A 14,285-nucleotide genomic window follows, 5' to 3' on the forward strand; every position below is an offset into this window, starting at 1 on the left:
TTCATACACTAGTCCATGCAGAGTTTCGAAACTTCTGATCTAGTTGCATAAATACTCTCAACACCTAGAGTGCGCTGGAGGGTGTCAGGGGAATAAGTCTATGTGGACTAGTGGAGCCGATTACCAACACCTACAAGCCCATGGCGATACAAAAATCATAAACTGACCGAGTTTTTCCACAAATATACATGACTAAAGTAAGATAGGAATGAGCTCAAGGGACTATTTGTGTTCTATGACAGTAGTGTACATATTATGAACACCTGGTCAACTGATGGCCAGTATTCAATCCATCTTCCATAACTCCAGAAAGCGTGTAGTAAATCAGAATTACACATGTATGTGGTTACTCGTTAACCTCAAGAGAATGAGGTCTATAGATTAAATGTAGCCATCGGTATATAAATAGAGAATCACATAAGGCCAGAATACAGTCTATTTCCGGTAAGTTCAGAAACCACAGTATAAATCAGAATTATTCATGCATATGGGTATTTTTTAAACATAAGAGAACGAGATCTTTTGTTTAAAGGTAACCACGGGTTTATAATCTTGAGCTGAGAAGCACGTGTTTTGAAGGAGACCAATAACAATTCAAACATTCACATAGTAAACCTATTTAAAAACAGAAAAACTCCAGCAGACAGAATTCAGTATGAAAATAATAAGAACATGTAAAAATATCGCGGGAAATATCACCCACTTTTACACTACCAGAAACACCACAACACTGCAAGTTTAATGATCACCCTCCCAAGACAAAGTAAGACCCACGGAACTACATAACACGCGTGAACTTTGCGAGACTACGGTTGAGCCTTTAAGCATGCCCCTATAATTCTATTAAGATGTGAACCCGGTGACCTTTGTGGTGAACAGACAGCTTCCTATAGATCATGTAAATAATTAAACAAAAGTTGCACAACGGATAATTATATTAAACACGTGTATTTAAAGACTGGTGGTCCAGTCATACACTACCCTCTCATATTTATAATGAGTAAGATTTCACCTAGTTATGGAGTGAAATAAAAGGCCACAATAAAGTCCTGTTTATTGTTAAAACACATGGACTTGACTCCAAACATTGAACTGATAATACAAGTAGTTATTAAGTGCACAGTATTTCAAATGCGTTACCAAAAGTACACGATAATACCTTGGCACATATGGGTGGGACGGGAAAGGAAATTATAATAATGACGTACCATAAGCTTTGTTCATGTAAACCGCCAATGATTGCTGAATTAGGTAACTGATTAAAGGAAAGACCCAGAAAAGTACATATGAGCACAATTTCCTTTGCCTAAGTGCAAGTTGAGTTTAGCTGAGTGCATACATTATTTCAAAAAGGCAAAACTCAACTCGAAACAAATGACTTCTTGTCCACTTCGTCACGTCATGCGCAAATCCTTACGGTCCTTATAAAAATTGCAGAGAACGGCTGCAGTGGTAGCTGAAAGTTACAAGTTCGGCCCCAGTATCTGTGATCGGCTGCGAGACAGAGTCTCAAAACGACCATCATCCACAAAATTGTCTGCTGTCAGGACAGACGAAGGCGAAGTACTCCCTGTGTGGGGCTCTTAGATGAAATCCCTATATGTTCGCCTTCCAGAAATATTGTTGACTGTGCCAGCACCAGATTCTTGTAAGCCAGTCGCTCTGAACCTCCGGTGTTCTGCCCAATGAAAAATTCATAAAAATATTAGCAACCTCCCTGCGCTTAAAAAACATGCGGTGATTAACCAGTCTCTCTTAGCGTGGAGCACAAATCGGAAATTGTATCCTACAGAGAGGTTGGTTTCTTGTTTCGGATAATGATAGAGGCTACACATAGTTACTCGTGAGTCCTAATCGCCATTACAAAAATAATTTTGGTGAGGCAATCCTCGGACAATTACAAAACTTCCAGATCAATTAATGCTAACCTCCTTTGGGTCCAGCAGTTTCCTCTCGCTCTGATTGTGTCATGTTTTTCGATCCCCTTCCAGATTCCCATCTTTTTGGAAAGCATTCTTTTCGCTGCTTCCCATAATGCCAGTTTACAAGTTACAGAGTTCGGCCTCCTGCCTGCTGGTGCGACCGTCAAAGGGGCATCATGTTACAACCAAATTTCGCCCATCGCCGATTGTATACCCGCCAGCAGCTTTACCTTTCTTCTGAAAAACAGTTTTACTGCGCGCTTCCTATTCTACCCCGGTGGCCCTCATGTTCTCACAGCCAGCCAGTGGATTCAGTTTACAGAAAAATTTCACATAGCTTTCACCGCTGTATACAAATGACCTGAAGGAATGTTTATTAAATTCACAATCATTGGTGTCTGTTTCAGTTATACGCACTCTTTCATGGATCCTAGTAATGAGATTTGGTATGTAGTCTAATTTAAATAGTGACTTGTTAATTAGGCTACGGAGCAGTTTTGTAAAAAACTGTCATGTATCAGTTTACCCTAAGAAAAATTTAGAGGAACATTTGCATTATCTCCTCAAAGAACTGTAAAGAATTACCCGCAAACTCAAATCGAACTAATCTACCAAATGCTTTGTACATGATGCCAAGGCAAAGCTCGGAGGAATGCGTCCATCAGCTAGCATGTCCCATCGTAAAGTGCCTTACTTCCCTGTGCGGGTGCACGTTCACTCTACGCCGAAGGCGGGTGAAAAGAACCGTTGCCAACTACGCACCTGTACCTCGTGAAATGGGATCACCGCCCTGTGTTACTGACAAGCGTCTCTTGTTTTAGCACAAGCAATCTAAAGGTTAGATTGCCACTACAAAGCCACTACTGTACGAAGGGCTCTGAATACAATACAGCGGATTCCAACAAATTAACCCCCCCCCCCCCCCCCCACACACACACACACACACGCACACACATTCACGTACAAGATGGGAAAAGATGGGAAGGAAAATGGACTGCGTAAGAAAAAAACAAATAAATAACACAGACGCATTCTCCTTCCTTAGAGGCTACGTGTCGACGTGGGAGCGAAAATACAAACAAACTCATTGCTATCAACACATCAAGGGACAAATTGCTCTTAACATTTACGCAGTGGATGTTATTGACGGCTTTCAGTCTTAGGTCCTACAAGTATGTCACAGCTAAAAGTTTCCGTCTTAAACTGACTAATGTTATGTGACTTCAAATAAGCAAACATGACCATCCAGCACCAGAAGTAGACACTGATGGTTGCACGCTAAATGAAACAACCCTTGCACAATTCCTAGGTTTCCAGTTGGATAAAAAATTAAAATGGAATCAATACATAGATAAATCAACGAAGAAGCTCAGTTCAGCATGTTTTGTCCTTAAATGCATCTCTAATTGCGCTGAGCTAAAGAGAAGTGTGCTGGCCAATTTTGTGTAGTTCCATTCCTTGTTGTATTCTGAAGTACAGGACCGGAAGCGAACTGTAACAAACTCTCTAAAGGAGACTAGCGTATTTCGTGCAGAAGTCTTCTTGAAATTCTTACACTTACTACCCAAAACATTTACTCCTTAACGGTTTCTGTTGCTGCCAATAAAGATCAGTTTCAGCTGAAATGTGGTCTACACAATCACAATAAAACACACAAAATAATTTTCATTTAGAAAATAGAATAGGACCTGGGATTCAGAGTGGAGCTGTACACTCCGGTGCAAAGGTAGTCAGAAAATTCCCAACAAACACAAAGCAAAAACTTTGAAATCTCAATCAGTTCAAAAGAAAATTTTAAAAAAATACCTCTTTAGCCGCTCTTTCTGCGAATTATACAGATTTCTATAATCAGGTTGTTACGAGTTCTGTTAGCTACATGGCAAGTAGCAATAATCGTTGTAAAGATACATCACAAGTACTTACGTAGTGTTAACAGACCTTTGTGTTTTCAGCTGGGGTGAATACTTTCTTTTGAACAAACCATTGTAGTCGTGCTACCGATAAGAGATAAACACTAGTTGTTTCGTTTAATTAAGCTTTTTTTCTTTTAATTAGCAACTTTCTTTCCAATTTACGTGATTGAATGCAGTTGGAAAAGTGATGAACAGTATTAATCAGTATAGTGATATTTTAATACTAATACACTACGTAGACTACGTTTTTACGCTTTACTTGTCTTTTGTTAAAGTATATCATGATTCATTCCACGTCTCTAAAGGCTTACCTTCTTGGTGGGATCTATGGAACAAGATGAATGAATGAATGAATGAGTAATGAATGGATGGATGTAGTAAGGGAATCACCCTCCTAGTTCCTAAAATGTGTGAAGGAATGCAGCAACTGTATTCATTTTCGAACGCTTACTCTGAGATGAAGAGTCCCTCTGAAGATCAGCTGACTGTGATGAAGGAGTGGATGGATCAAGGGAACCACTCACCTACTGCCTAAGTAGTGGGAAGGAGTGCAGGAACTGCATTCCTGTGAGAGCGCTTAACTCGATATAGGCCTACAGTGTCGCTCTGAAAATTAGCTGACTGATGCTCCTTTAGAACCCACTTCTTCTGATGTCAGCGCACAGATATCGTTGAGGTGTGCTTCCTTTCAAGAAGATTTCCATGTTTCAGGAAAATCATGCTGATGTATTGCCTCTAAAATTATTTAAGCATGCGCTAACCTCCACTTACTTTTTATTTAATAACCAGTAATCTGCACAGATTCATGGTGTAACGGGCAGTCGTCTCTCACCCATGGCAGCTAATTTATTTACGGATTGTTTTGAAGAAAAAACTCTCAACTCTTCAGTTTTAAAACCGACAGTTTTCTGGAACTATGTCGATGACACATTCATAGTTTGGCCCCATTGTGAGGACAAATTGATCTAGTTTCTTCAATATCTTAACTCCATTCACAGAATGTTAAATTTACAGTGGAATGTGAAATGAATGGCTGTCTACCGTTCCTGGATGTATTAGTTCAACTTAAAGAAGATGGGTCTTTTGGGCACAGCGTTTACGGTAAGTCCAACCACCCGTTTTTTCAAGAATGGTGCAAATGGCTCTGAGCACTATGGGACTTAACATCTGAGGGCATCAGTCCCCTAGAACTTAGAACTACTTAAACCTAAGTAACCTAAGGACATCATACACATCCATGCCCGAAGCAGGATTCGAACCTGCGACCGTAGCGGTCACGTGGTTCTAGACTGAAGCGCCTAGAACCGCTCGGCCACTCCGGCCGGCTACCCGTTTTTTACTTAGGGCTTCTAGCTTCGGCGATCCTACGCAGACTATGAGTGTACTTAAAACATCAGTAAATAGGCCTCATGTAGTGTACGAACTGGCAGTCCGCAGGGTAAACTGGTACACTTGGAAGAGATATTCGATAATAATAGATACACAAAACATCAAATTAAGAGAGCTGTGCAAAGGAAAGGTCGAGACCAACCAAGAGACGAGCAACAAGAAAAAGATGTAAAGTCTACGACCTTACTACTGAATGTAGGAAAAATTTCTTCAAAAACTGCAAGAGTAGTGAAGAAGCATAAAGTGGATTTGATCTTTCTTCCATCGGTATAGACCACAGTTCTTCTCAGGTCTATGAAAGATGACCTACTTATACGAAAGGTGAGTATGTGTGAAATTCCTTCTTAGTGTGCTAACAGATAGAAAGGACAAACAATTCGCGGTGTACAATAAAACTTCGAACTGATACATCCTCTCCCCCCCCCCTCCCCCCTTTCCTTTCTACACGCCAACAAAGCTACAGTGGCTGAACATTGTATTTCCAAGAGCCATTCCTTGGTTTACGGGAAAGTTAAGATACTGGCACAGTCTTATCCTACGCTGATTAAGGGGTCAAGGAAGCTGTGGAAAGACAATCAGCAGACATTCTGCTTAACCAAGACGAGGGTTTCCAGCTCGACAAATCATTGAAGCCTCTCATTTCAAGTTTACTCTCAAAATAGGAAATATTGTTGAAAGCCTTCACTGTCTGCCATTCCAACGTATTTATAATAGTATTCAGCCCCATATTTAATTAAGTACTGTGGATTTGCTGACTGCGCTTGCTTTGTTTTACTCTAAGATGCATGAAATTTCATCTATGACTGACGCTCTTGTTACCACGAGTGTTATCTCTGACGCATGAACGTTTCCTCCAGAGCACTGTGTAAAGTGATTTAAAAAGTCCTGCAAGCGACACACCTTGAAAATGGCTGTAAGATTGTCAGCCGAAATTTCGGAACAAGAATTAGTAACATCCTGGACGCACACAAGATGATGGAAAATCCTTGAACACTGTTTCTCATAACTTATTTATTTTAACGTTTACTATCCGCCCCGAATGGAGATTCTTTCTATAATTATGTATATCACCAAAGTAAAGAAGAGGCTGCAGCCTCCTGTATACCAAACAGCATGGAATCCGAAAATATCGGTCATAAGAAACGTAACTTGCACTTTCCTTGCAAGATGTCCTGAAAGTCATGGTACTTCTTGACTTCCAAAGAGCGTTTGAGTCAATTCCACTCCAACGCTCATTAACGAAAGTTTGATCACAATGGACATCAGACAAAATTTATAACTGGACTGATGATTTCTTATTATGGAAGACAGGCTGTTATCTTTCATGGAGCGTCATCGACTTCAAGCATGCCCTGGGTAATGAATGTATTTGGGCCATTTCTTTTCATGTTGCATATGAATGACCTGCCAGAAACTATTAATAGCAACCTCAAACGTTTTGCAGGTGACACAGTTGTCTATAATGAAGTACTGTCTGAAAAAAGCTGCACAGTTACCAAGTAAGACCTTGATATGATTTCAAATGGCTGCTAAGACTAGGAATTTGCTTTAAACGTTCATAAATGTAGAACTGGACACTTTACAAAACGCCAAAGACATAGTTTCCTACGAATACAATATCAGTGAGTCAATTTGGAAACAGGAAACTCATGCAAATAACAGGGTGTAACAATTTGTAGGGATATGATACGGAATTATCATGTGGCCTCAGTCGTAGGTAAATCAGGTGGCAGCCTTCGATTCATGCGTAGTAAACCAGAAAAATGTAGTCAGTCTAAAACAGAGATTTCTTGCAAAACACTCATTCATTTTAGAATAGTGTTCATGTGTGTGGGACCGGTATCATATAAGAAGGGCAGCACGAATGGGCACAAGTTTGTTAAGGCTATCGTGGCAACTTTTTGACAAATTGCCTGTTGGCTTCTGTCTGATGTTCTTCGGCCTTCGTTTGTTAGATGATTTTTCCGCCGTTTCGTCAGCGCGAGTGGCTGGCATTATCAAAGCTTCGCCCTCCATTGCTAGTGGTGGATTGGAGTCGAGTTAACTGCCGCAGATTACATGTACCCCGAGCGCCAAAGTCCAAGGGCTTTTCCGTGGTCATTTCCGGTGCGGTTCTCCTCTCGCTGCCTACCACGGCCGTACGCTGCAGCACTAGAATCCAGGATCCGTTCACCTTGAGGCTATCTTCTTTCTTGTTAAAGCTATTTTCATGTTTATATATTTCCATTTATTCTCAGGGAAGCTATAGAAATACACAAACGTGAGAATAGCTTCAGCGAGGAAGAAGAAAGCCTGAAAGTGAACGGATACTGGATTCTAACGCTGCAGCGAACGACCGTTGCAGGTAGCAAGAGGAGAACGGCACCGTAAATGACCACGGAAAAGCTCTTGCAAGTTGGTGCGCCAGGTATATATAATCTGCGGCCGCAAACTCGATTCCAGTTCATCACTGGCAACGGATGGCGAAGCTTTGACAATGCCAGCCACTCGTGCTGACGAAACGGCAGAAAAATCACCAAACAAACGTCGGCCGAAGAACACCAGACACAAGCCAACAGCCAGTTTGTTGGCGTCACTTTTGTTTCACCTACTGGTGAGTAGCACGGAGTTGCTGAAGGAACCGAACTGGCAACGCTTACAGTTAAACGACAATTATCCTCCAAAAAATTTCAACAACTCATGTTAAGTGAAGAATCCAGGAGTCTACTAGAGCCTCCTATATATAACTTTCGCAGAAGCCGTCAAGACAAGATTAGTTTAATTACACCCTGCACAGAAGCGTTTGAGGAGTTACTCTTCCCGCCGTCCAGACGCAAAAGGAAAGGGAAAAATCGCTAATACGTGGTACAGTGGGAAATGCCCTGTGCCATACGCTGTACATCGGTTTGCAGAATGTGACTGTAGATGTAGATGCAGGTGTAAATACAATGATACCAGAGGGGAAACCGGTTTCTGATACATACATACACAACGAAATTTTAAGCCGGGGTATACATCAGAGTGAGCTTAGCGTCTTCTAACACAATCACTCTGACAGTCACAAGCTTACATTGACACAAAACATTGTATTTTTCTTGTTCCTGTCGCGCAACGCAGATGTAGCCCTGAAGTGCTGCACTAATTGAACATTCATGAGGGTATTTTTCATCCGTCGTTGCAACTAAAAAAATTCGTGATTTTTTTACCAGACGCGTTTCGCTTAATTGTGGTAAAGCATAATCAGTTGTCTATAATTAAGTTTCTTTACATTTTGATTTGCTTTTTAGATCGAAAAATGGTTCGTTAAGAATAGGTTGGTTTGTAATTACGGTGATTTTTCGGCTGATTTCTCGCTTACATCGGAAAATGCCGTCTGCTAGCACATCGCTGTTTTTCTGTGTTAGACACTGATAATTTTCATCTACTTTTTAGATATTCTGCAGCACTATGCATTCCTCACAACACATTTTTATGCACACCACTGTATTCTGTTAGTTTTTGTACTTCAAGTATGTGTTGCTGTTTGTGTTTTGTAGTGTTGCCAACATAACCTTTCCACTACTTTGTCTTTGGCGTACAAATATTTTTTTAATTAGGTTATTGTATGCGTGTAATTCTATTTAAGTACGTTTCTGTGTCCTAGACGGGACCAAGAGTCCCTCATTTATGGAGAGATTTAATCTTTCCAAGCCAATCATTTCGAATTTCTGAAAGAAGGCTGTTAACCTTCCCAGACAGTCATGCCCGTGAAATACATGCTTTTGCCACTCATTAATAGAACCTGGGGACTTCCGGACATCAGTGAAGTTACTGTCTTGCCTCCACTAAACACTTGCAACGGCCGCTCTGTCTGTGTCGTCCTAGCTTCTAACACGAGAATGCATGGAGTTTTATGACCTTCCCATTGTTTGCACAAAAGCTCAGTTTACTGCCATCTCTCTTAAATGGCTTCCTCCACCCACTTTCTGCCAACTGGCTGCCTTTGTGATGGACAACCGCCTGCCCCAGGTAAAATGTTTTTGCAAATCAGTGCCCTCCTTCTCTGACCCTAAGCAGAAAAAGGAGAGTGCTACAACTAGAAAGTCCTCTGCATGTACAATCCACTGAATGCTGCTTCACTCACACAGTCTGATCGCTGCACACAGAATTTAAGCCCCCAATCCATCTCTCTACCTGTTCTCCATCTCCTCCAGTATGGCCCCTCAGGTACAAGTTCTCTAGAGGCTACACATGCTGTTATATGAATATTCTGCCCACAGTTTCCTCACGTAAAAAAGTCATAAACCTCACATACCAAATGTAGTACTGGGGAACCCCAAGATGATGACCTAAAATATGAATATCAATTTCACTGACGATGTTGGTAAAGTGAGAGAGTGGCGTGGCCCCTCTCACAAACTCAGTTTAAATTGGAAGTTTAGTTTCTGAAGATTTCCTCCATTTGTTTTCTTTTAAATATTTGCTGTGCTGGTATGCCAGGATTGTATGACAAATGATGTAACACACAGGGTGTAAATTTTAAGCTGACAAAGCAGAATAACTAGAAAAACAAGCTTAACACGAAAAAATGTGTAGAATCCAAAATTGATTATTTTCGAGGGGGACATCTGCTGGAGCTAAAATTAGCCCGCCACCCCAGCCCCATGGGAGTGGGGCGGGAAGCAAATTTCAAATTTCAAATGGGAACCCCCATTTTTTATTGCAGAATCAAATTCTACATACAAATCTACGTACATTTTGTCTTAAACATTTGTTTTGATTCTTTGTAGTTGGTGCTGTAATTCAAGAAAATCCATGTTCTCATTTTGCATGGAAAATAGTTACGGATAAATAAAAAATACTTATTTACTTCGTAAATTTTGATTCGCTAAAACTAAAACCCTCCCTCTCTCCCCATAGGATGGGGTCTGAGAGGGAAGAATTAGAGTTTTACAAATGTTGAACCGTATATTAATTTTTTCCGCAGATTCGGGTCAACATTTGTAAAACTCTAATACCTGGAGTACAGAATTTGAATACAAGCGAAATAATGACAGACGGAAATTGTCAAAGAAAATACTGAAAGTAGTGAAATTTTTTGCTACACAAGGACATCAAAAATGAAATAGACAGCTAAAATACCATCTGAAAATGTATGAGAAAGAATAGGTAAAAATATGACGAAAGATGCGAACGGGTATCGTGATCTAAGGAAAACGAATGCCACTTGAACCAATTAGAAGATGGCGGTCATGAAAGAAAGAGGGCCTTAGGTAAAAACGAACTATTATACTTGTAGTAATAGATCTGTACGGATGTAAAATATCCTGTAACAAAATCTTCTCGACCCTACTAGTCAAATTTCTGAATGTCAGTAACTGGTAATACACACTGACTGCAAACATTTCATTTTATCCACATCGGTATTTTAGTTTCTAAAACCCTATTTAGTTCACCAAAAGCGCAACCAGGCAATTTCTACTCTTCTACTTCTTTTGCTGTTCATGCAGTCATTGTCTTCAACGACCCAGAACACAAATTCAGTTAGACTCATAAGTTCGTTATCCTTATGTGTTTTTTTCTTTTCGATGTGTTGATTGTACGTCATTTTAGTGTGATTATAACGAATTTTGAAATTTACTTTGAAATTTGCTCAGTTAATTTCTTCTATGAACTATTGAACTTCATGTGCACAAGACGCTAAATAAGTCGTTATGAATATGTAGATTCTGCGTCTAACTTCTTCAGATTAAAGATCTGGGAACATCTTCTAGGACTGCTATGTGTAATTTTGGTGACATAGAATCTCCTTGTCTGATTCCACTTTTAACTCCGAATTTCTCACAGTGATGATTAAGTGAATGAAGGTGTACTTATGACGCATATACTGTTCACTATAGTATTATACGATGGAATCGCTGCATTTTTTCTAAAGAGGTATTGGTATGCACATTTTTAAGAAAAAAAGTGAGTCAAAAGTTTTCTCAGAATATATGTACAAGACGAAGTGGTAATTCGTACTCGTGCTCCAGTTCATAATTTCGTTGTAGTTTCCGTTGGTCCATTGTGTTAAACAAGGTCTCCGATTTATTTTGGCCACACCAAATAACTTTTTATCGAGAAGCAAAATAGAAAATCACTTAGCAAATATTGTTTAGCTACCAGGGGGACACTCTCCAGCATCACTACCTTTCCTGAAACTGTCTTCATTACGAAAATATAAACAGCAGTACGACTTTTTTAAGTAGCACTGTAAATTTTTGCTCGATAATCCACATCCTTTCATCAAGACCTGTTCAAAAAGGTGCTGCAGTGTACCATTCATGTAAACATGACATTGTTAAAAATGTAACATGATACTGACTCTGACTCTCCCGTACCAGCGCACAGTCCTGGTCATCGGGTAACGCAACTCGTCCACCTGCCGGGCTTGACAGCACACAAATGAAAACACAACGAAAATACACTCGTCATTCAGACAACCTTTTTCAGCTGAATTTTTGTGTGCACTCACAAAGAAAGGACAGATGTAGGCTGTAAGTTATCAGAAGATTAATTACAATAATGCTTTCTTTTTTACAAACCTGTACATGTCGTACAGTAAACAGCAGTAAACACAATTAAACAACATTTAATGGAGCCGAACGAAGTATGCCTCTTTACCGTGACGTCAGCATCGTTAAAACTTTGAGCTGCAGCCCTCCATGCCACTATGCTCTATGACTAACGTCGTCGTGTACTTACTGTGTTGCAGAGTGGGAATGGACAAGGAGAACGCGTAGAGAAGGCCCTCTCCGTACTGCGAGCTTTCGGCAACGCCGCCACACCGCTCAACGGCAACTCGACGCGTCACGTCTTCCAGGTGCAGCTCACCTTTGGCTTGACGGGAAAGCTGTCGGGTGCCATCTTCTGGATCTACCAGCTCGAGAAGTGGAGGGTCTCCACCAAGTACAGGTGAGTTACGCAGGTCTTCACAGTTACAACAGATAGCAATAGCAATGTTACTGATGACAGTGCCACCAAAGAGGAGTTACTAAACACGGTATTCGAAATTTCCTTCACCAAGGATGGCGCACTAATTATTCCATTACTGGAATCAAGAACAGCTGCTAACAGAGTAATTTAGAAGTAAATAGCCCCGGTCTAGCTAAGCAACTTAAATAATCTAATAAAGGCAAGTCTTCCGCCACAGGTTGTATACCAACTAGGTTCCTTCCGGAGTATGCTAAAGTAATAGCTCTGCATTTAGCTATCATATACAACCGTTCGCTAGACGAATATCCGCACCTATCGGCTGGAAAATTGCACAGGTCACATCAACACACAAGAAATAAAATGGATGTAATCCTTCGAATCACAGACCCACATCATTCACGCCGATTTGCGATTGGATTTTGCAACATACACTGCTTTCATATATTATGAATTACCAGCACGGGTTCAGAAAACATCGTTCTCGTAAATCAGAGTGGGTCTTTATTCACGCGAAGTATTGTGTGCTATCGACATGGGATCTCAGATTTGTTCTGTTTTTCTAAATTTCTAGATTCTCAGACGTGAAAAGATGAAAATATGAAGGTGCTGCATCGGGGTTGTGAGTGGGCTGGTTCACGATGTCCCAACCGAATGAATCCAGAAGTTGCTTTGTAGCAGGGACTGTTGGGGAACGTGTACTGTCACGCAACAGTCACACTCCTTTCATTAGTATTCCCCTCATTTAGTTTTGTATTACCCCGCATTACTCTTTCAGGGTTTCACGGTATCGCCTATTAGTAACTTTTTTCCCCTGGGGCAAAAATGCAATGAGGAGAAGCCCTTTACGATCCCAAAAGACAGCAGCCGTAAATTTTTCGGAGAGAACAACGGCTCGAATTTTTTCGTTGAAGGTAAGGAAGAATGTCGCCAATACATTGGCTGTCTTTTCGTCTCAGGTGTGTAGCGGGCCACCCACATTTTGTCGTCAACAACATAGTCAGGAAATTATTCTCTTTACAGTTCGCAGCGCACGAGGAATTCTCGTGAAGATTTATAAGCTATTTTAGCAGTCATCTTGCAAACGATTTTCGAAAACCGACTTTTTCAGTAACGATTACGTGCATTAGGGATCTGTATATTTCTGTATACGTTGCGTTTATCTCGTACAAAGTCAGCCGACGATTGCCATGAGTCATTGCTTCGATCTTGTTCACTGCCTGATCATTTGCGATGACTCGAATATAAAACATCATATCACCCGAACTATTTATCACACAATAATTTGCAGGTACATTTAGTGCTACATGTAGATACCGTCTGCTAAATGTGTTGCGAATAGAATTAGTATGGGACAAGTAATAAATTAAAACGTCATACCTGATCCCGAAATTTACTGCATGAACAGTGGACTTTCTAGTAAGCGATCAATTGTTTTGCCTTTCATTTTCTTGTGGGGAGTGTCAGCGAGAAAAACTTTTAAAAAATGATTTGGAATTACGTGTGAAGTTTGTTAACTGTCGCTAAGTGCTCTGATTCTCAAATACTGGATAACTGTGGTGTGGGTAATCTGTGCACCTTGATTTACGTTGCCTCCTGAAATATAAGGCCAACATAGATTCTTACTTAAATAGCTGACTTTTGTATTAAACCTTTGAGGTAAGATTACAGTTTTCAATGGGTAAATTATGAAATGTTCAAATGGGTGTGAATTCCTAAGAGACCAAACTGCTTAGGTCATCGGTCCCTATACCTACACACTACTTAAACGAACTTATACTAAGAACAACACACACGCCCATGCCAGAGAGAGAACTCGAACCTCCGGCGGGAGGGGAGTAAATTATGACATTATTTTAAACTTTTAAATGCGGTCAGTAACAATATGAAATATTGAAAATCAAATTTTTGTTGCCCCTGAAAGCCTTTGGAAAGGCAACCTGCAATTAGGATCTTGCGTCGTGCACGTTCACACCGCTAGACGTTCATTAATGTATAAGGAACATTCAGTAATTAAGGAGACAAACAGATGTAGAAATGAAAGTTCGTAAGATGAATTTTTGCGTTCATGGCCTTAGGTTGGCATCACTGGGATGAACTGAGAACATTTTTGTGTTCACAACCTCGATAT

General features: G+C 40.5%; 1 protein-coding gene across 2 annotated transcripts in view; it reads left to right on the forward strand.

The window, feature by feature from the left end:
- Nucleotides 1–14,285, forward strand: part of LOC124595918 (neither inactivation nor afterpotential protein C) — a 386,219-nt gene that overhangs the window by 155,325 nt on the left and 216,609 nt on the right. For both annotated transcript variants that reach the window (XM_047134827.1, XM_047134829.1), the window contains exon 11: nucleotides 11,937–12,136. In XM_047134827.1, coding sequence (XP_046990783.1) covers nucleotides 11,937–12,136 — 200 coding nt within the window. The remainder of the gene's footprint in view (nucleotides 1–11,936; nucleotides 12,137–14,285) is intronic.

The sequence above is a fragment of the Schistocerca americana genome, chromosome 2 (genome assembly GCF_021461395.2).
Source record: "Schistocerca americana isolate TAMUIC-IGC-003095 chromosome 2, iqSchAmer2.1, whole genome shotgun sequence".
Taxonomy (NCBI): domain Eukaryota; kingdom Metazoa; phylum Arthropoda; class Insecta; order Orthoptera; family Acrididae; genus Schistocerca; species Schistocerca americana.